The sequence below is a fragment of the Bos taurus genome, chromosome 1, assembly GCF_002263795.3.
Source record: "Bos taurus isolate L1 Dominette 01449 registration number 42190680 breed Hereford chromosome 1, ARS-UCD2.0, whole genome shotgun sequence".
Lineage (NCBI taxonomy): Eukaryota > Metazoa > Chordata > Mammalia > Artiodactyla > Bovidae > Bos > Bos taurus.
Genome location: NC_037328.1, coordinates 154,364,653 through 154,386,925, shown reverse-complemented (window position 1 = coordinate 154,386,925; position 22,273 = coordinate 154,364,653). Strand labels below are relative to the sequence as shown.

The 22,273-nt window shown below is 43.2% G+C and overlaps 1 protein-coding gene across 13 annotated transcripts in view; it reads left to right on the top strand.

Annotated features, from left to right (window-relative positions):
* TBC1D5 (TBC1 domain family member 5) overlaps nucleotides 1-22,273 on the top strand; it is a 592,035-nt gene that overhangs the window by 300,519 nt on the left and 269,243 nt on the right. For 11 of the 13 annotated variants that reach the window (XM_059886432.1, XM_059886457.1, XM_059886448.1 and 8 more), the window contains 4 exons: nucleotides 13,951-14,059; nucleotides 15,521-15,610; nucleotides 15,706-15,780; nucleotides 16,844-16,911. In XM_059886432.1, coding sequence (XP_059742415.1) covers nucleotides 13,951-14,059; nucleotides 15,521-15,610; nucleotides 15,706-15,780; nucleotides 16,844-16,911 — 342 coding nt within the window. The remainder of the gene's footprint in view (nucleotides 1-13,950; nucleotides 14,060-15,520; nucleotides 15,611-15,705; nucleotides 15,781-16,843; nucleotides 16,912-22,273) is intronic. The other 2 variants (XM_059886462.1, XM_059886465.1) reach the window with 2 other exon arrangements.

Genomic DNA, 22,273 nt, shown 5'->3' with positions numbered 1-22,273 from the left:
AAAAGTAACATCATTTTGCCTCACTTTTTTATAAGATTTAGGTTGTGTTTATGTGGCCACAAATTCACGTGAAAATTTGTTGCTTTAAGAGTCAGTTTAGAGAAAACTCAGACCAGTTATTGGCATTCTCTGGGAAACTCAAAATATTGCTTAGATTTCAGACAACATCTTGGCATAGTATAAATGGCATAAGATGGAATATAAATTATTGTAGATTATTTTAAAATAAATTTGTCTATTTAACTCTGGTTTTTTTTTAATTCCTTGTATTCAGTGGTAGGTCATCTAGCTGACCCTAATTATTTTTACAATTTAATCTCACATGGTATTATTTCTGAGTGTATTTTCCCAAACTGCAGCATTAGAAAAAATGTATTATCTTGTGGATTTTGGCAATAGGATACTTTTCAAATAATACTTAAATAGAATGTTGACTCCAAGAGACACAGTTCAAAATAATAACCACCAGTGATTGTTCAGTTATAGGCAATCAATAAAAATTATAATAATTTAGTCAGAAGCTCTGATGTTTAATTAAAAAGCAGGTAGTTGGATGCAAAAAGGGGCTGCAAAATACTTACGTATGTCATTTGGATTAACAGATCCTACAGCTGGCATGATGCGGTGACTTGAGCCTTGAAAAATTTATAGTCTTTGAATACTTTACAGACTACACATTATTTGTTTTTTTAATTTAAGAAACATTCAGACTTTTTGGCTTCCATAGTTTTTTCCCTCTAACGAAAGATTAAGTTTCATATCTCAAAAGGACTTTTGTTAAATAAGGGAAAAGTTTGCTCTTTATATATTTTATTTTCTTTTTAAGGAAGGAAAATGAAAAGCCACTTGGTGCTGACGTACGGGCACATTATTTCTTGATATTGACCAGAGCTTCCAAGGTTGCCTCCCTTTCTCAAATGGTATTTTCTATAGCTCCTAGAGTCCAAAGTTAAAAGTTTAAGTGGGTTAATAGTTTTTTTTTCAAATTGGTTTAAGTTGGTTAAAAGTTTTTTTTGTTTTTTTTTTTTTAATATAGTTGATTCAACGTTTTGAATTTAAAAGTTGTCTTTTTCTGAATAAGTAAAGAAAACATTAATTTAAACTTTCTTCAGTCATTGAGGAAATTGTAAAAATTAGACTTCAGGTTTTATTGCAAAGACATTTATGTGTCCTATTTACATGTGATTAATAATTTGAAAGGATGTGGGAGGTATCCTTACGTCATTTACATTTATTTTTGATATAGTACCTCTCCCCCATTTGTATGTAAGAGGGTCATATGTCTGTTGAAATGGAAGTGAAGCAGTGACTCAAAACGTTAGAACTAATAGGACAAAAGTGTACTTTGAATTTAAAATTAGAAGTCTGGGTTATGCTTATACTCTCGGAATGATATAAATTTGTTAATCCGTTATTTTTAGGAATATGGAATTACAGAAGCATATTGTAATATGTTTTTACAGAAACATGATTGTGAAAGTCATACTGTATTAGTTTGGGCTGTTACGACAAAATACCAGAGACTGGGTAGCTTATAGACAATAGAAGTTTATTTCTCACAGTCTAGAGGCTGGAAAGTCCAAGATTAAGATGCTGGTAGGCGTGGTGTTTGATGGAGCCCACTTCAGGTTCATAGATGAAATCTTTTCACTGTGTTCTCTCACGGCTGTAGGGGCAAGAAAGTTCTCTGAGAGCCTCTGTTGTGAAGGGCACTAATCCCATCACTCAGCCCTGAGGACAGTGGCTTCAAGACCCCACCCCCAAACACCATCAGATTGGCGTCAGAATTCAAAGTGTGAACTTGCGGGCTGCATGCCCTCCGTAAAGGTACCTAAGGAGGAGACGGGACGGAACTCCCGGCCCCTTCACTCTCTCATCTTAAGGTCCTAAGGCCTTGCCGTTTCATCCATTTCTCCAGGACGTAGGTTAATAAATAGATAAGAGAACAGGGTCTGGACTGGGGGTTTCTTTCCTGATTCTTAGAACACTTCTTTCCTCACTTTGACGTTATGCTTGTCTTTTGTTGAGAATCTGTGTAATCGTATGACACTGACTCTTTAAGTTCTTAAGAATAAATGCATAATTTAGGGAAACAAGTTGGAAAAAGCACACAGGTAGAAATAAGACAGACTATAAAGTTTGCCTCTCGGCTCCAGCACCTCTACTGAGTGGTCTTAAGCAAGGCCGTCAAGCTGCCTGCTTCCTGGTCACTTCATCTGTGAAGCTGAGTGTTAGCACCTCCTCTGTCATAGAGCCTGTGCGGCTGGACCCAGCGCCTGACGCGTAGTGAGTGACCGTGCCAGTTTCTTTCTTTTGTCTCTCTTTTCCAAAATTCCTTAAAGTTTTAATCAAGTTTTTCACCTAACAAAGTTGGCCTTCATTTCAGAAAAGTATTTTTAAAATTCTATATAGTTCTATATAGTAAAAATATATATATAAAATATATCTAAAATTCTATATAGTTCTATAAAGTGAAGGTCACTCGGTCATGTCCGATTTTTTGCGACCCCATGGACTATACAGTCCGTGGAATTCTCCAGGCCAGAGTACAGGAGTGGGGAGCCTTTTCCTTCTCCAGGGGATCTTCCCAACCCAGGGATCGAACCCAGGTATCGAACCCAGGTCTCCTGCATTGCAGGCGGATTCTTCACCACCTGAGCCACAAGGAAAGCCCCATATAGTTCTATAGTGGCAATAAATGAGTATTTAAGGATAATATCTATAGTTATGTGTAAAAGGTCGGATCTATAGATAGCTACAGTTATCTATAGATTATAGAGGAAGAATATTTAGAAAACCGATACTTCTATTTAGCCTAACATTATCAAATGTTCTTAATTCTTCTTCTCATATGTGTTCAAGTAGCACAGTTAAATGATAATTTCAGAGAGTACAAAATTAATCATTTTATTTTTTGAAAACCAAAATCAGAATATTACCTTTAATTCTTATCTCCATAATAGAACCACATTTGCGAGAAGAAGAAAAAAAATCACATTTTAATGATGAAGTATATCCTCTTCAAGCAGCTTTATTATTTTTTATGGCCATGGAACTGGTCAGTAGCGCTGTTTCTCTCTCACATATTATCTGTCTGAACTAATCACTGATCACTTGAGGCTCTGAAAATAGGTAACCTTTCACTTAAATTACTAACTGGTTTATTTGCATTTGTAGCCTCAGATTAACATAACCCAAACTGACTTGATCATACATGTTAACAGTTTGAGTTCCTCTCCTTCAGAAGCCCCTTCAAGCCCTTTTTATTGTCTGTATTGGGGAATTCTTTTTTTTTTTCATATTTATTTACAAAGTTAGCTGCAGGCTCCAATCATCCAAGGCTGTGTAAATGTTTATCTTTGAAAAGACAGGCATACATTTGAAATATGGGAGTAAGCTGCTCTGAGTCAGCCTCACTGTGAGCCCTGTCCCCTGGAAGCACTTAAGTTTCCTCCTGGGTTCCTGGTGGAAATGCCCCGTCAGCCCCACTGCCACCATCTGTAATGTGTATTATTAGCACTCTGCGCTTTTTGGGGACAGGGAGATTCAGTTAAATATTTGATCAATAATGTTGAACTGTGTTATTGAACTCTTAACTTGAGAATATAATGCATAGAATTAGGGTTTAAAAGTGAAAAGTTATACATATTTTTAAACACTCTACAAATAGCTTGCTTATATCCTTATTGATACATTATATGATTAGTTCATTATACTGCTTAATTTCTGATGTTTGATTTGATGGACCATGTCTAAGTCTCAAAGATAATTTAAGGATGAAATTTACATAGAATATTTCAATAAAAATTAATATTTAACATTTCTCTCTTTTCTGTATCAGATTACCTTGCCTTTTGAGGGAAATTGGCAGTGATTAATAATCCTATTTTTTATTATTACTCCAGAGTGTTCACAAGTGCTTTCCTGACATTTGTGTGTGTGTGTGTGTGTGTGTGTGTGTGTATGAAGGTTTGCTGTTACAGTGTGAGAGCTAAATATCTTCAGTCATTCTGCAGTTCCGTTATTCTCCACCCATTATAGGCCAGCCAGTGAGCTAGACCCAGAGAGGGACACAGAGCCTGCCGTCTTGCCCTCAGCTAGCATAGATGAAGGCTGCTGCAACAAGGGCAGGCGTTTCACCAAGAACTAGGGGAATGCCAGGTGGCTAGTTGCCAGTGAGGGTCGGTGGTGGTTAGGAGGAAGGTGTGTTTGCTAGACATAGTAGAGGAACAGGAGTTTTCCATGTGGTGAACAATATGAACCAAGAGTCTTTATTTTCTGTTCTAGCAATGCATTCTTAGGGGTTTGGGCTACTCAGAATGGGTAGATTCGATTGGCCTTATATTTGTCAGTGACAGTCTCCTGCGTGTGCATTTACATAGAACTGTTTCAATGCAGTGACATTTTTGCTTTGCAGGAACTGCTATCTTGACAACACTGAAGTTTTAGGTTTCAGTGTATCCTAGATGTTTGATATATCTAAATCAGTGATCAAAAGTTTTACCTGGGAGTTGAAAATGTGACTCTTGCACAAATTGTATGAAACAGTTGATAGTGATATAATTGAGAATGAATATCATGTGCCTAGAAATAAAGGAGAAGTCAGTAAACCTGCTGTGGAACAGAAACTGGCCATTTGAAATGTAAAAGATGTCCTAGTTCCATCCAAACACACAGGCCTCGTTCTCATTCCGGGGTCGTAGAGGCCCTCTTCTGAGATAGATGTAGAAGTAGTTTAGTCTGCTTGACATATTCTCAAGGGGTTTCAGAGACTGTGTTTCCACTTCCTTGTTTAATGTTAGAAAAGTAATTCAGGTGACGTGCCCAAGTCTCTGAACCCATAGAAACGCGACAGGGTAGTTAGCTCTTGCTCCAGCTCCCAGCCTGCTTCCAGGTCTGAGGCTCCCTTGGGTGGCAGAGGCCCACTGTCACGGAGCCAGACCCAGTGCTCCGGCGGTTTGGATTTTGTTCTCCTACAGGAATCAGTTTATAGTCTCCAAAGTAACTCCTTCACTTTTCATGCTCTCCCGCCCTCACCTCACCTCAGGGCCACCCCAGAGCCTGCGTCTCTCCTTTGTATTCTGTTTGTAAATTGAGCAGGGGCCACTTTTCTTTTTACTGAGAGATTTGGGAGAGGGTGGATGGAGCTGGATAAGTAAAGCCAGAGGGGGTCTGTGTGGCATTTTGAGCTCTGCTCCCAATCCGTGTTTCACCCTGAGCTGCTGGTGGAGCCTTCTACCTAGGGAAGCAGCCCATTTACCTGCCTCTGTATTGCTGCTGCTGCTGCTAAGTCGCTTCAGTCATGTCCGACTCTTCGCAACTCCATGGACTGCAGCCCACCAGGATCCTCTGTCCATGCGATTTTCCAGGCAAGAGTACTGGAGTGGGGTGCCATCGCCTTCTCCGCCTGTATCGCTAGGTACCATTCTTAATTGTAATATTTTTAAAAGTTCTGTAGAAAACAAATGAAAATTTTCTTCTGGTGCTGAGTTTCAGTCTTACAGTAACATTTCACAGCAACTTTATGAAAATATTCCATTTGTTCATTATGTGGTCATATAATTAATTTTTTTGTGGCATTCATTTGGAAATGCCTGAGTTAGTGAGTGTACAGATTAACAGAATAGCAACTAGCAAAGTAACAAAAGGTCTTTTGTGAAGTCAAAACTAAATTTGGGTTCTTTTGAAGTATATGAACTTTCAAATAACATAAAATTTCAGCAGTGGCGAATACTTCTGCACATCAACACAGGACTTTTTCTGAAGCATAATCGAATTTGAGCAAGAAGGTCATGAGAAAACTACTCATCTTCCACTGATGGGGAGCAGCTGTTTTCAAAAATCGGTGATAGAAGTACTGCTCCCACTGGTGTTGCATGGGAAGCAGCGTGCAGACTGGAACCGGGTCTCCACAGCCTGATTCCTTCACTTCAGTGTCTTCCCAATGTCCAGTGATAAGAGCAGCGATCATCCCTCTTCTTTGGAAGTGCAGCAACATGTCATTTATTTAGATATCAGATTTCTAGTAGCTTCACCCAAGGAGGATGTAATCAGAAACTTAGGAACGGGGAGAAAATGATGAAATAGAAATGAGTTTGTTCATTTAGGTAGAGTTAGTCACAGGGAAGTCCTTCTTTAATATGCTTCCATTTACCTAATTTCTCATTTTTTTTAATAAAAAAAGGCTAGTACAGTTTATGTTGTTGAAATAGGCTAGAGTGTATGACAGTTCAAAGTCTAGTTTGTTGTCTTTGTTTTAAAAAAGACAAACTGAGCAAGTGACAGAGGGGTGCAAATTTAGGATTTCTAAAAGCTAACATATCATTTTACAAATCAGTAGCTGATCCCCTGACAATCGTGGCTATGAGAGAAATGCCACTAAAAATGGAATGGGAAACTCCAAAAGCCAAGAAGTGTTGAGTTAGTTAATGTAGAAGCAAATGGCCATCCATTATCCAAATGTATATAGCATCTGGACAAAAATTTCTATAAGTTTTTGAAATGTTTTGATACTCTCAACATTTTTGAGTTGAGAAAAAAAATAACTTATATGGCATATCTTGGCCTTTCATCATGCTGGGTAAATTAGGTACGCAATCATGAGTTTTGTTTCTTTTTTTTTTTTAATCTATAAGTAAGTGATGTTTTCTAGTTTTTTTCACCCTTGATAGGGTTATTTCCTTTTCCAGGGGTCCATGTAAAATTGTTTCCCTAGGTATGTTAGTCTAACAAGTTAGAAAGCACACAGTGACCTTAAACTAAAGTTTATTTGATCACATGGCCCGCTGATTTTCATTTTAAATGGTCATTTCCTGGATCTTGGAGCCAGTCTCTTGCTGAGTATGGTTAGATTATGCTCATAGTTCAAATCTTGGGTCTAATTCATTCCAGTATGACTAATTGTTAGTAACTTGTAGATGGACTGTAGGTGTCATCATACACTTTACTGTCATTCTACGTCTTCCGTGTGTCGGGGGCACATCCCGCGTCTGTGTGAGGGGAGGGGGAGGACGCAGGAGCGGAGGGTGGGGCAGAGCGGAAGCTCAGGCAGCGAGGGGCAGTGGGCGAGAGACACGAGGGAGCAAAGCAGACTTCACACGCGTAACTGGTTTTACTGGAGTGCCTTCTCCTCTGTGTTACGTCTTACAGAATCATCTTGGTTTTTGAAACCATCTGTCTTGTCTGACTGTTAGGGCACTTCTGGCTTCTCTCCCCGGCGGCACTGTCTGAGTGTGCGTCATGTGCGTATTTATCTTTACATCCCTTGAGCCTTTGTAGTTGTTACTTTACAAAACGAAACGTGTGTGTGGTTATCGTCCTGAAGGACTTCGTGTTTCACTGTCCGATACAGGAACCACTAGTTGTGTGGGGCTGCTTGAATTTAGGTTTAAATTAACTAAAATAAGGTATATCATTGCTCAGTTGCACTAGCTGTATTTCACCTGCTTAGTAGAGTATTATATCTGACAGTCCAAAACTGTCGCTAACTCAGTTCTTCATTATCTACCACGTGGATATTAGTTGGAGGCTCAAACTTTCTTGAGTCACAGTTAAATCCATAACCGAATCAAAGCTTGATTGTAAGTTTATTTTAACGAACTGCCTCACCCCAAACTGCCTGCTGCCTTTGTTTCAATGGAGTCGCATCGCATGAGAACATTTTCCGCCTAGAAATATGAGGAAATCCATTTTAGGCTTGTGAGTAATTGTGAGTTGTTTTTATGTGTATTTATATATGTATAAGTAATATGCCCTGATGTTTCATTATGAAGGGGAAAAAAAGCTTTAAATAAAAGTAAGTTTTTAAAAATTCCTGATATAGGAAGCAAAAAAGCCAGTACAATTTCTAATTGCCTTTTAGAGTCTCTGAGTTCCCTCATTACCTGTGATTTAAGCTAAAAATGAGGTAATTACAGATCACATCAGTGTTTATCTGGTTGATCCCGACACCTGCAGTCCTCACGTAGCTTACCCAGATCTGGGGCCACACTTAGAGTCTGATGCTGGCATTCCTAATTTATGCTTCTTCCATTTCCTTTGATTTTTAAGTTACATGTTCCTTGTTCTATTTCAATACTATTTTAAAAACTATACCTTTAAAATGTTATAAAGACACATACTTTTTAATGTGGGTGTTGGAATCATGGTACAGTCCTTTAATTAAGAGAAATCTTTCCCTAACATATTTCTATGCAGATTAAAAATTTGTGTCCTTTTTCCCTTTGCATTTGATAAAGCAAATATGGTCATAATTAATATGGCAGTCTTTCCACATTTTGGCATGCACTTTCAGTTCAGTTCAGTTCAGTCGCTCAGTCATGTCCGACTCTTTGCGACCCCATGAATCGCAGCACGCCAGGCCCCACTGTCCATCACCAACTCCCGGAGTTCACTCAGACTCACGTCCATCGAGTCAGTGATGCCATCCAGCCATCTCATCCTCTGTCGTCCCCTTCTTCTGCCCCCAATCCCTCCCAGCTTCAGAGCCTTTTCCAATGAGTCAACTCTTCGCATGAGGTGGCCAAAGTACTGGAGTTTCAGCTTTAGCATCATTCCTTCCAAAGAAATCCCAGGGCTGATCTTCAGAATGGACTGGTTGGATCTCCTTGCAGTCCAAGGGACCCTCAAGAGTCTTCTCCAACACCACAGTTCAAAAGCATCAATTCTTCGGCGCTCAGCCTTCTTCACAGTCCAACTCTCACATCCATACATGACCACAGGAAAAACCATAGCCTTGACTAGGCGAACCTTTGTTGGCAAAGTAATGTCTCTGCTTTTGAATATGCTATCTAGGTTGGTCATAACTTTCCTTCCAAGGAGTAAGCATCTTTTAATTTCATGGCTGTGGTCACCATCTGCAGTGATTTTGGAGCCCCAAAAAATAAAGTCTGACACTGTTTCCCCATCTATTTCCCATGAAGTGATGGGACTGGATGCCATGATCTTCATTTTCTGAATGTTGAGCTTTAAGCCAACTTTTTCACTCTCCACTTTCACTTTCATCAAGAAGCTTTTTAGTTCCTCTTCACTTTCTGCCATAAGGGTAGTGTCATCTGCATCTCTGAGTTATTTAAACCATTTCACATCAGGTGCAGTTTTCTTCCTGTGGTTCCACACCTTTAGATATTCTTCCCATCTAATTCTGATCTTATCCAGTTTAAAGATCACCTTTCCTTGGCCTGGCCTTTAGTCCTGCTCTTACTCTGGTCAGACCTCAGAGACGAGATGGCCTTGGCTGACTGCCCACCGCTGAGAGCTCCTGTGCCACCCTCCCCTGATCCCAACTGCCCCTTCTCTGCAGCGATGTCTCAGCCTTTCCTGTGGTGGCAGCCCTTCTCTGTTCCACTCAGCAGCTTCATTATCTGCAAGAGCCCAAGTTGTGCCTCTTAACCAAGTGACTGGAGGCCCTCAGTACTAGGCTGTGGGCAGCCTGTGACCTCTCCTCAGTTACTGTAGGTGCTGGGGTTTCTTGTGTTAGCTCCATAGAGACATTATTCCTTGTCTAATGAAGGCCAAAAAATGGGGTAAAACCATTATGTAAAGTATACAGTAGAGTTTTTTTTCTGTGTATCCTCATTTGGAAAAGCAATTCAGAAATTTTTTCATTTCAAAATTGTCATGTCATTTATGCAAGCTTCAGGTTACAAAAATATTTAAACAGTTAAATGTAGAAGGTGCTAACCAGTTTCATACTCAATTTATGTGCGTATCTTGGGAAGTATATGAGATTTATTTTCTTGGGCTCCAAAATCACTGCAGACGTTGACTGCAGCAATGAAATTAAAAGACGCTTGCTCCTTCGAAGGAAAGCTATAACAAACCTAGACAGCATATTAAAAAGCAGAGACGTTACTTTGCTGACACAGGTCCGTCTAGTCAAAGCTGCGGTTTCTCCAGTAATCACATATGGATGTGAGAGCTGGACCATAAGGAAGGCTGAGCACTGGCGAATTGATGCTTTAGAACTGTGGTGCTGGAGAAGACTCTTGAGAGTGAGCCACTGAACGTGGTTTCAGGGACCCGGTGCCTGCACTGCAGAGGCAAGGCCGCTAGGTGGCGCCAGGGCATGTTTATGCGAGGTTTCGAGGGCCTGGTCTCTATAATCTGTTCCATCTGAGCCAATGGGCACCTGAACATCCCCTGTGTTCTTAACCACTCAGCATCTGTTGACTTACCTTCTCAGTCCAACTCGTGAAAACATATCTCTATACTTTTGGACTTCATGTTCAAGACCTAAAACTGTAAGGAAGGAAATACAAGACACATTCCTGTCCTGCCCTCTTGGGGGCCGTTTTTGTCTTCTGATGTGTGGAGAGCCATGCTTCCCTTGCTGTTGTCAGCCCCGTCATTCAGGACGGTCTGTCCCGTATTCTCACTCTTTCTCTCTCATGACAATTTACTTTTTCTGAGACTCAGTTTTGTCATTCATAAAGAGGGGTTAAAAATACTCAGGAGGATCGTTGGAAAGGTTAAAAGTGATTTACCCAAAATATAACACATCATAACATGAATGGATTTTTTTTTTTGCATTTTGAGAGCATCATTGCTTGATTTTTGCTACGACAGACTGTACAGGTTTATGTAAGACAAAGTTAACAACTATCTCTTCTTTACTCTCGTTAATTAAACGGAAACGTTCCACCGCCAGCTCCTCAGTACTTCATATTCTTTTCCCAGGTTCAGGATTGTTGGCCACCGTTTGTATTTGTGATTGGAGAGAGCTTTTCTTTTGGTCCAGATCCCCTCAACGGGCTCAGCTTTCCCACATTTTGTCCTTTATACACTATTCAACCTCTGGCAGCTCAGTTTTTGGGTGGCATTTCAGTGCCTGTGGGGATGCTACTTACCGTGTTTTACACTGAGTTTTTTCGATATAAAATTATTTCTCCCTCCTCTGAACTACCAGAGTGCTTTGCCTTAATCACATGATTATTGGTTTTCACATCCATTTGCTCCCTTAACTGAATGCTTTAAAAAAAAAAAACCTCTAAGTGCTGAGTACACAGTAGGCACTGGTTTGTTTTGTTTACTGTGTGTCACAGTTTATTAACGAAACACCGTCCCAGAGAAGAGAAAGACAATTAATAGATTATTTTGTGGTCTTTATGTGCCTCTGTTGTCAGAGCTCTCCATCAGTTTGAGATTTGTGTCTTAATTAGAACTACAAGTACCTCTGAATAAATTTAAATAATTGTGAATTTCAGAGAGAATGTTTCCATTTCACATGCCTCAGTCTCCTTTTTTCTTTACCAGCACTGTAATCAAGGCACAGGTCTTATTGAGCTAACAAATAATTATCCTTCATTACATAAGTGCTGTGTAGCCTGACCTTAGAAGGCTGCCGAACCTGACGAGATGGCAGTGGGTCTAGCCAGCTGTGTCTGCTTTCACGGTGTGCTGGTGCCTGTGCGCAGGGGCTGCTTTGGGAGAGTCTGGGGGAGCCATTGCCTCACAGGTTCCCTCTCTGATCTGAAAAGCACTGTTGCTGTCAGGCCATGGAGCTGCATGGTCTCAGACAAATTTTTCCGTTTGAAATCTGTGTTTTCTCTTCATAGACTACAAGCTATTTAAACAGAAGCACATTTTCTGAGATGTACGCCTATATTGTTCTTTGTTCATTTTTTTTCTCATTTTTGACTAAAACTAAAAGCAAAATTTGAACACTGAGATGTGGGTGATATATGTGAAACTAATGGGAAATGGAGAGTATATTTAAAATATCATAGATAATACAAATGAACTAAAGTAATTTTCAAAAAACCCCAAGAACTGATTTCCGTGAACTTGAAGTGGCTAAGAATTAACTTTGGCCACCTCATGCGAAGAGTTGACTCATTGGAAAAGACTCTGATGCTGGGAGGGACTGGGGGCAGGAGGAGAAGGGGATGACAGAGGATGAGATGGCTGGATGGCATCACTGACTTGATGGACATGGGTTTGGGTGGACTCTGGGAGTTGGTGATGGACAGGGAGGCCTGGCGTGCTGCAGTTCATGCGGTTGCAAAGGGTCGGACGTGACTGAGTGACTGAACTGAACTGAACTGAAGCATGAAAACAATGTAAAGAGAATCAAGAGGAAATAAATGTTAGGTTTAAATTATATATGAAAAGTTTCAGTGGTTTGAAAATCAAAATAATTACATTAAAAATACACATACATGCAGACAGCAATGTCTTTAATGAATGAAAACTTCTCTCTCGGACCAATAAGCCCAAGTAAAAGCGGTGTTATTATTGGCAACAATACTAGATTTTTAGATGTTATGATATGCTGGGTGCCCTTTTAAGGATTTTTCATGTATTTTAATTCTCATAGTAATTGTTTGAGGTAGATGCTATTATTATTACTCCATTTTATAGATGAGGCAGCAGAGTCACAGGTTAAGTGAATTTCAGCGTGCTTACACACCTAGTAAGTTATGTAGTTTCTGAATGGATGACTTTCTTTCTGTTGCAGAAGCGTGGCTCTGATGCCTGTCCTCTTGGCCAGTAGCCTATACTGCTTAAATGGGCAAAGGGCAAGAAAGGACATTTTAAAAAAGAATAAATAAAATGGCCCCAAATCATGAAAAATTTTCTGTTTCGCTAATGATACAGAAGGAAGTAAAACTCTAAATGAAATTTATTTTCTTCTTTGACTAGGATGATGGAAATAAGACATTTCCATGGAATGGTGGTAGGAATTTATTTCTCCCAGTGCAGGGCTGTGGGGAAGGGCTGAGGTTCTCTGCTGAGGGCATGAGGGACTGCCATTGCCTCGGCCACTCTCCTGGAAGGCTGGGTGTGGAAGACGCAGCTTGCTCCGCAGTCAGGGGTCAGCGCACTAGGCGTGCTGCTGGTTGGGATGCAGAATCTGAGGTCTCCTCGTGTATGGCTTTTCTTTCCGAACACGAGTCGGGCCTGGCCAGGGACAACCACGCGCGTGACACGGAGGACGATCGAGAGGTTTTGCGGCTTCCTCTTGAGTTCGTCTTTCTGAAGAGTGCCAGGCTTGCAGCTTTGATAATAAATTTTACATTATCAGTTTATTGTGGCACTACGGAATCTGAGGGAAATTTCATAAAGCTCCACTAAGTAGCCTCAACTGTTGACAAATGATTCTTGATGTTTAGTTTGGTACAAGATGCAGAGAATGTAGGTCTGCTTCCTTTATTCAAACTCAGTAACTGGTTTGGGACAATTAATTTCCAATTGTTTCCCAGTAGAGCAGATTTGCTTGTATATTAATGAGGCACAGGTGTTGAGCCCCTGGTGTCTGCGTGCCTGGGAGGCGTACTTCAGTTGTTTGTCTCCTCAGCCATAGGTACGGCAAGGTACTCAAGCTTGCCTTTCACAGTTTTCACAGTGAGGCTTTTCAGTTTTTTTGGTTTTTTTTCACATTTGCCTGCACCTGTTAAAATTTTAAAACTGTTCGTGTAGAAAGAAGTTGCAAAGATTTCAATAGTAAATAGTACTAAAAATTAAAGGAAATAGTCTTCTATTCTGTTTAACTGCCCAGCCTTACGTGAAAGAGAAGTGAGTTGATTTCATGAGATCTTTCAGGTGAGAAGCCAATATGATCAATCAGTGATCCAAATTTTGGTTGTGTATTTTTGAAGCAGGTATATCTTTGTTAGTGTCTAAAGCAGTCATATATTTGTATTAATATTCATTTTTTTTCTTGTTGATTCACTGAACTGCACTACCAGCATTTAAAAGGCAGTGGAATAGCCTCCATAGACATTATGAATTTCAGTAGCTGGCATAATTATAGCGATCTACATATTCATTAAATCTACAGGAGAACTCTGTCCAAAAAGACAGCCATGCATTCAGAAACAGACAACTAGATATATATATTTTAAAAGTTGCATCTCTGAGACTTATTTAAAATTAAATTCCTGTAGCACTCCTCTCCAAGCAGAAGGATTTTAACAAAAGGATCCCCACGCTTTGGTTTCTTGCATCTAGGAAAGAATGGGAAGAACTATTTGTAAACAACAATTACTTGGCAACAATAAGGCAGAAGGGGATTAATGGGCAGCTGAGAAGCAGCAGGTTCCGCAGCATTTGCTGGAAGGTAAGAAGAAAATATTTATTTACAGTTTGCGGCTGCAGTCTATCAACACATTACCTGATGCCCTGGAAGATCACCGTGCGGGGGATCACTGAATTTTCCAAGAGGCTTCACTCGCGAAGCTTTGGCATCTAGGTTTATCTTTCATAGGACATTTGCTTATAAGGTTGGAGCAAGCGCCTTAGTCCTGGATAGCTGGCGATGGTACAGGAGTCATTTGAAATACCGGTCTTTTCATCCCATTTGATGGTGCGGAACTCAAGCAAAGCCTTCTGGGTCCCCTGAGGCATTTGCAGAAATCCTTGGCGCTGGGCAGGGGGTGGTGGGCGACTGTTCTCAGGTTCCTGTTATATCGGGTGCTGTCATGCAGTCAGCCACCTTTGTTTCTTCACGAATAGCAGACAGGAAAGGTACTTTCATACTTTCTGTACTGGAGACACAGTGAAGGGCAGCGAGGAGGAGAAGTGGAGAGGAATTAGGTCAGTTTCCTTCAAGGGAAGGCCATTGGTGAGCCCCTGGGTAATGATGACCTTCAGTGTCTCTCAGGGCTTAGAAATCTGTCCCCTTTTGTTCTTTCAGAATGAATCAGTTTAGATTGAGACTCACTTTTTAAACGACTTCTCTTGAAAGTTGTTTAGGGTTCATCTGCATAAATTGAGCAGGCGAGCCGGCAAGTGAAGACAGCAAGGAACACATAATGTATTAGACAGTTTGAAATTTAATAATTTAGGTTTAATAATTAAAGTGCATTTTTCTTCTGTTCAGTGCTGGCAGTGAAGGCGGGGTCGTGCTGCTTGGATGTTTACACAGGAGGCTTTGCCACCCCCACCCCCTGGCTCCATGTTGTTTAACTTTTTGAGTCTCCTTCCTTTGCTAAAAATAAACTCAAATCCAGATTTATTTTAATGTTTTATTAAACTAAATTAAATCAAATTTGTCTTTTTGAGAATGCTTGTTAATTTTGTAAACTGCTTGCTAGTTGTAAATTGCATTTTCTGCTGTAAAAGGAATGACTTCACTGCTCAGGCTTGTCCTCAAATTGTTCCTCTCTGTCCATTACCTGCTTGTTTGAAGACAGATCTTGGAAACCTTGATGCTACAAATTGGACCTTGTGCTTGTTAATGCGTTCTATCACCCCCCTAAATATAAGAAAGTAGAACAGAGTGAACTTGAACCTTCATGAATTTTCCTTGTTCACTTTTACTGTAACTCTGGAGAGGAGATGGATTCCATCTTGTGGTGTATCTTTTAGAATCTTGCTCCCTGGCCTTTGTGCACTTTTGCGATTGTCCAGGTTGATATATGTCTTACACACCCCACATACAAGTGCGAGCTGGAAGGGTGATGAGTGTGCAGCACCACGAATGCATCGTCTTCAGTTTTCAAGTGATGCCCTTTGGCGTAGTTTCATGTTTTCTTAGGATTTTCATAAAAGTTTTCCTGTTTTTTTTTTTTTTTGACAGCTTTTTCTTTGTGTTCTTCCTCAAGATAAAAGTCAGTGGATAAGTAAAATTAAAGAACTAAGAGCATGGTATAGCAGCGTTAAAGAAATAGTAAGTTGTGCTTTAAGTAACGTAACTGTTTTCTTAATTAGGCTTTGAAGGCCAGCGGCCTCTGACCTTTGCGTGTGTGTTTTCTTTCTTTCCAGCACATCACAAACCCTAGGAAGGCTGTTGGCCAGCAAGACCTGATGATCAATAACCCCCTTTCCCAGGACGAAGGGGTAAAGTTGGTGTTTATTCGCGCCTCGGCCGCTCTTGCACACCAGAGCTGCTTGTGTCTCATTATCAGTCAGCATGGAGGCAGTGTCACTCTACACCGGTAGCATGACGCTTTCACCCCATGTCAGTCCACCTAAAGCCGGGTGGGAGCTACTCCCTGCTGTGTGCAGGCAGCGCTGGGGGCAGCCGTGGGCTGCTTCCGGACACGGGCACGGTGGAGGGGAGGCCCTGGGGCTGTGAGCGCTCAGGGTCAGCGAGACGAGAACCGAGAGGAGGGCACGGCGGGGCCGGAGAGGCCGCCGTGCACAGAGCCTCCCTCTCTCAGGAGTGAGAAGGCCGCACCCGCGAGGACAGCTCTCCGGAAGGAGATAGCTGAGCGGTGACCCTCGAACAGGGTTTAAGATCATGAAAAAGATGAGGCCCTCCTCCCTCAGGTCCCGGTGAGGACGAGCCGTGTTAGCCCTCAGCGGCACTGGGTCGCTTCTCCAGTTCCTGTTTCTGTGCTGAAGGACGTTTTTTTGTTTCACATTTTCTGTATAAAATTAACATTTCTTTTTCCTCGTATGTGTAATTATTATAGTCTGTGAATATTAAGCAGTTTTTAAAACTTGAAGCTCATATTTTAAGAAATAGATAAAAATCTATGCGATTATGAAACCAAAGCTCTGTAGAAAACCTGACATAGCTTTCTGTGTTGGCAGTGCAGGTCAGGTTCCAGTGGACCCGCTGGCCTGTGGTCCTCCTCTAGTTCAGGTGACCTCTTTGTTGTTTAGGGGTAGCAGCAGATGTCTAGCAGTAAAAGTATCATTCACTTTAAGTAGATAGTAGAAAAATTTAAATATGCACAGTAATATCACTGGAAAAACTAATGTTAGAATGATTATGTGTCTCTGAGATTAGACTAGATTTTAATAAAACACTTTCCAGTTCCAGGTTTTCTATCTGCAATGTGAAATCATAACTCAGAGAAGGATAAATTTTAATTATTTGAATCATTAGATTGAGATCATAAAAGTCAAGCAAAGGTGCAGTATTGTTTTAAATAAATTGCTTTCCTTATTTCAGAGTCTTTGGAACAAGTTCTTCCAGGATAAAGAACTTCGGTCAATGATTGAACAGGACGTCAAAAGAACGTATGTAGAGCTATTTACAAGTTACCTTCAGTGATTCAGACTGCTGTTACCTCTGAAAGTTTAGCAAACTATACACTCTGCAGAGGAGCCTTAGTTGAATGTAGTATTCCACTTGTGTTAATAGTTATTGTGGCCAAATGTTGATGATAATAGTTACTTTTTATTCTTAAATTATAGACTTTTGTGTTCCCTTTGTCAAAATATCACATTTATAATATTGGTAATACTAAAATAATATAGAAATACTTAAATGTTTAAATCAGTTTTTCAGTTTCCAACACTTGCTTGAAGTCATGTGCTTCTAACTAAGGTTATATTTTGTAGTCTTAATACTGGTTTTGCTATAAAAAAATTATCTTTTGCTTTACACCTTTGAATCCCTTTCTAATCAAATTACTGTTTATATGACAGGTATATTTTTACCCCCTTTTACTTCTGTTCCTTTTGACACCATTCAAGTTTGCAAACAACTCCAAATCTCAATATTTACTATATGAAGTGGCTCTTTATCTAGCATATAGTTAATTTCTATAACTTTTATGTATTGGACCTTACTTTTTTGGGGGTCATGTGATGAGCACATGGAACTTGTGTGGGTGAGCCTGGGGTAAGTTCTAGCCAGGTATGCTCTAGTCCTAGTCCTGGACAAAGTAATTTCAGCAAAGGTCTTTCTCCCTTAGATGTTCATTTCTGCAAAACAGAGATAAGACTGACCACCTCATGGCATAGTTACAGATTCACATGTTGTTAGTGTAGTAAATTAGATGTGTCTCCATTTTAAGCTGTGTCAGTATCAGCCGAGCTCCCCCCCTCACCAGGGTCTGGGATGAGCCCGGTGTGTGCGAGCCCGTACCTCCAGGGCCGCCTTCCAGCCCCCCGAGCCTCTGCCTGTCTGCCCGACTCCGGTTCAAGTCCTGCTCCGCCGGGCGCACAGGCAGGGCCCTGGCTCCGACACTGCTCTCTCTCCAGGCCCCAGACAGAATGATCAGACGATGTGGACTTGCATTAAGGGCATACTACCCATTTAACAAATGAGATTTTCTGCTTTAAAATGGAAATACTTCAGAGGGGCCATAGGTTCAGAGAGCAGCAGCACCACTGATAACCGGCCGTGGTGGCGAGTTGGGGTGGGAAGTGTGAGCACTTGGGTGAGCCTGGTCAGGACCAGGGGCAAGCAGTTTCGGGGCCGTTACCCTCCTGAGTCAGGCCGTGGTGCTGGTCTCTCGCCAGTGGTTTCAGAAGGCAGAGTGCCGTTGTTTTGGTTCACAGGAGGCCCTCAGTAACTATTTGTTGGATAAAACAAAAGGATAAACTTCCTCACCCGTCGCTTTAGTAACTAGCTGGGTAATCAGTGGTGAGAAAACAGGGTTCATAAAAGCAGAATGCACGGTATATGTAGTTTACCAAGCAGTAACGATGCCTCTCTTTTAAATGCTAGGCAGTCATCTTAGAAAACTTGGTAGCTTACGTTTGAAGTAGCCAGTAAGAAGAGTGTGAGTGTCTCCGCTGTTGTCAAATGGAAGTGGAGGCACGCGGCACTGGACAGGGTCCCACACCGGGACACCCAGGCCAGATTGCTGACGGGAGTGGGAGCAGAAGAGAAGGGGAGACAAGGGCGGACACAAAACCAAGCGATAAGTGGGATGTGAGCCCCTTCAGCATTTTGGTTCCTTAGATCAAACATTTCTGCTTTGCTATGTGGGAAATGTTATTTCTCAAAAGCTATATTCTGTGTGTTTTTCTTACAGAAACGTATGTGTGTCTGTGTGTATAACACACATACATGACAATTGTTTTCCTTATAATTTGTCTCCACTGCTGCATTTTAATTCAGGTTACAAAGCCCAGATGCAGAGAAGCCCTCTGGGTGGGGGAGGTTCATACCTCCTTCCCCAGAAGTCTCTCCCATGTCTCACCTCACATTTTGAGGAAGTCTCCTAGCCATCTCTCTGTAAATTCTGTGGCAAGTAACTTAGCTTGTAGGGTAAGGCTGTCAGTCTTTTTTTAAAGCCACCAAACTGCTAATCATAAAAGCTGAATAGCTTGAGTAATCTTACTGTTAACCTTTCAGGCTGCATTCCCTCTGTAGAAGGCGCTGTGTGCGCTCAGTCGTGTCTGACTCTTTTTGACCCCATGGACTGTGGCTCCCCAGGCTCCTTTCCCATGGAATTTTCCAGGCAAAAATACTGGAGTGGGTTGCTGTTTGCTACTCCAGGGATCGAGCGTGTGTCTCTTGCGCCTTCTGCATGGGCAGGCGTAATCTTGACGCTGCAGTACCTGGGATGCCTTTAGAAGGCACTTCATGATCCCAAATCCATGGTTTTCAGCCCAGTCTGAACTGCAGCTCATACTGCAGTGGGCGGCAGGCAGGAGCAGCGCGGCTCCCTGACTGCTCACCAGCGGCTGTAAGAGAGCTGGGTGGTTTTGACTGACTGTCTGTCTTCTGTGCTTCAGACCCGTCCACTGCATGGGAGATCAGAGTGGTGGGGAAGACAGACGAGTTTCCTGTTGTCGTGGGATGTACATTTTAGTGCGGGGTGCTGGGGAGTGAGACATAAGCCCGTGTAGATACAGAGAGTCATGGAAGAGGGCAGTGACTGCTGTGAAGAAATCAAAACCGATAATCTTAAACACAGCCAGACAGGTGGCTGTTTTAGGAGAGGCGTCAGAAAGGGCATCTCTGAGAAGGTCCTCTTTGAGCTGAAACATGTTACGAAGCCAGCAACGTGGTGATCTGGAGGAGGAACCTTCCAGGCTGAGAGAGCAGCTGATGCCAAGTCTTCAGTGAGAGTGAGCTGAGGGTCAGCAGGCCTGCTGGGGGTGGAGGTGGCGGTAGGGATGTCTGGTGGGCTGTTCCGCCAACCACGGCTAGGAGTTTGGGTTTGACCCCACCTGCAGTGGGGAGGCTTGAGGGAGCTGAGGGGAGCGTGGGACCCTGGAGGAGGGCTGGGGCGCCTGGAGGAGCTGAGGGGAGTGCAGACCCTGGAGGAGGGCTGGGGAGCCTGGAGGAGCTGAGGGGAGTGCAGACCTGGGAGGAGGGCTGGGGAGCCTGGAGGAGCTGAGGGGAGTGCAGACCCGGGAGGAGGGCTGGGGAGCCTGGAGGAGCCGAGGGGAGCGTGGGACCCTGGAGGAGGGCTGGGGCGCCTGGAGGAGCCGAGGGGAGCGTGGGACCCTGGAGGAGGGCTGGGGCGCCTGGAGGAGCCGAGGGGAGCGTGGGACCCTGGAGGAGGGCTGGGGCGCCTGGAGGAGCCGAGGGGAGCGTGGGACCCTGGAGGAGGGCTGGGGCGCCTGGAGGAGCCGAGGGGAGCGTGGAACCCTGGAGGAGGGCTGGGGCGCCTGGAGGAGCTGAGGGGAGCGTGGGACCCTGGAGGAGGGCTGGGGCGCCTGGAGGAGCTGAGGGGAGCGTGGGACCCTGGAGGAGGGCTGGGGCGCCTGGAGGAGCTGAGGGGAGCGTGGGACCCTGGAGGAGGGCTGGGGCGCCTGGAGGAGCTGAGGGGAGCGTGGGACCCTGGAGGAGGGCTGGGGCGCCTGGAGGAGCTGAGGGGAGCGTGGGACCCTGGAGGAGGGCTGGGGCGCCTGGAGGAGCTGAGGGGAGCGTGGGACCCTGGAGGAGGGCTGGGGCGCCTGGAGGAGCTGAGGGGAGCGTGGGACCCTGAAGGAGGGCTGGGGCGCCTGGAGGAGCTGAGGGGACTGCAGACCCGGGAGGAGGGCTGGGGCGCCTGGAGGGTGTGTCGGGAGTGTGGGACCTGGGAGAGGGTGGCTGCTGTGCTGCGGGCAGGGACAGAGGCTGTGGGCACGGCCCCACAGGGCAGTGGGTGTGAACGACGTGGACTGCAGGTGGTCTGGAGCAGATACAAGCTGAGGACTTGTATTGGATTATTGTGGCTTTCTCCCACTCCTCAGTTCGGTTCCATTGTTACCACTGTTTGGGGGCCTTTCACCTCTCACCTGGAAGTCTCTTGTCTAACTGTTTCCCTTGACTCTATTAACTTGCTTTTCCCATCCAACTCATGTGTTGAACCCTGTCTTGAATCCTAGTCTTGGCCCTACTTTCCTGTCTGGACCTGCCGTGACCCTCTGGTTTTGCAGAAGACGTGCTTATCCAGACTCCCTAACACACACACTGCTCCTTTTCAGACTGTCCAGTTCCCTTTGTGTTACTGACTTCTAGTTTAAGTCCACTGTGGTCTAGGGGCAAGCATCGTATGATTCCTCTTCTGTGAAATTTGTTAACGTGTGTTCTATAGCCCAGAATGGGATCTGCCTCTGAGAATGCTCTATGTGAGCTGGAGGAGAATGCGTATCCTGCTTTGTTGGATAGAAGTGACCTGTAGATGTCATTTAGATCCAGTTGGTTGATGATGTTGCTGTGTTCAGCTCTGTCCTTACTGGTGCCGCCTGCCGGTTCTGTCCATGTCTGATCAAAGGCTGTTAGTGTTTCCAGCTGTAATAATGGATTCTTTCCTTTCTCCTGGGCTTCCCTGGTGGCTCAGAGGGTAAAGCGTCTACCTGCAGTGTGGGAAACCTGGGTTCAATCCCTGGGTCAGGAAAATCCCTTGGAGAAGGAAATGGCACCCCACTCCAGTACTCTTGCCTGGAAAATCCCATGGACGGAGGAGCCTGGTAGGCTGCAGTCCATGGGGTCACAAAGAGTTGGACACGACGGAGCGGCTTCACTTTCACTTTCATTTCTCTTCACAGTTTTGTCAGACTTTGCCTTGCGCAGTGTGATGCTCTGTTGTTAGGTGGTTCTTGTTATGGCCTGTATGTCTTCTTGTAGAATTGACCCCTATTTCATTAGTCAGTGCCCTTTTTTATCTCTTAACTAGTGTTAGCATGGAGAAGGCAATGGCACCCCACTCCGGTGTTCTTGCCTGGAGAATCCCAGGGATGGGGGAGCCTGGTGGGCTGCTGTCTATGGGGTCGCACAGAGTTGGACAAAACTGAAGTGACTTAGCAGCAGCAGCAGCATGGTATATTGTTCTCCAACTATTTCCTTTTACTCTATGTGTCTTTACATTTAAGGTGGTTTCATAGGCAGCATGATGTTGGGTTTTAAAATGATTGCTTGTAAGGCAAGTCTACTAACAAATTCTCTCAATTTTTGCTTGTCTGAGAAAGTTTGATTTCTCCTTCACTTTTAAAGGGTAGTTTTGTAGCACACAGAATTCTAGTTGGGCAGGTTTCTCCTTCTCAAACACTTGGAATTTTTCAGTCCACCTTCTTCTGTCCTGCATGGTTTCTGAAGAGAAGTTGAATGTAATTCTTGATTCCTGTATAGGTAAGATGAAGTCCCACCATTCCCCACCCCCCAACCTTTAAGAACTCTGTCTTTGATTTTCTGCAGTTTGAGAACGATGTG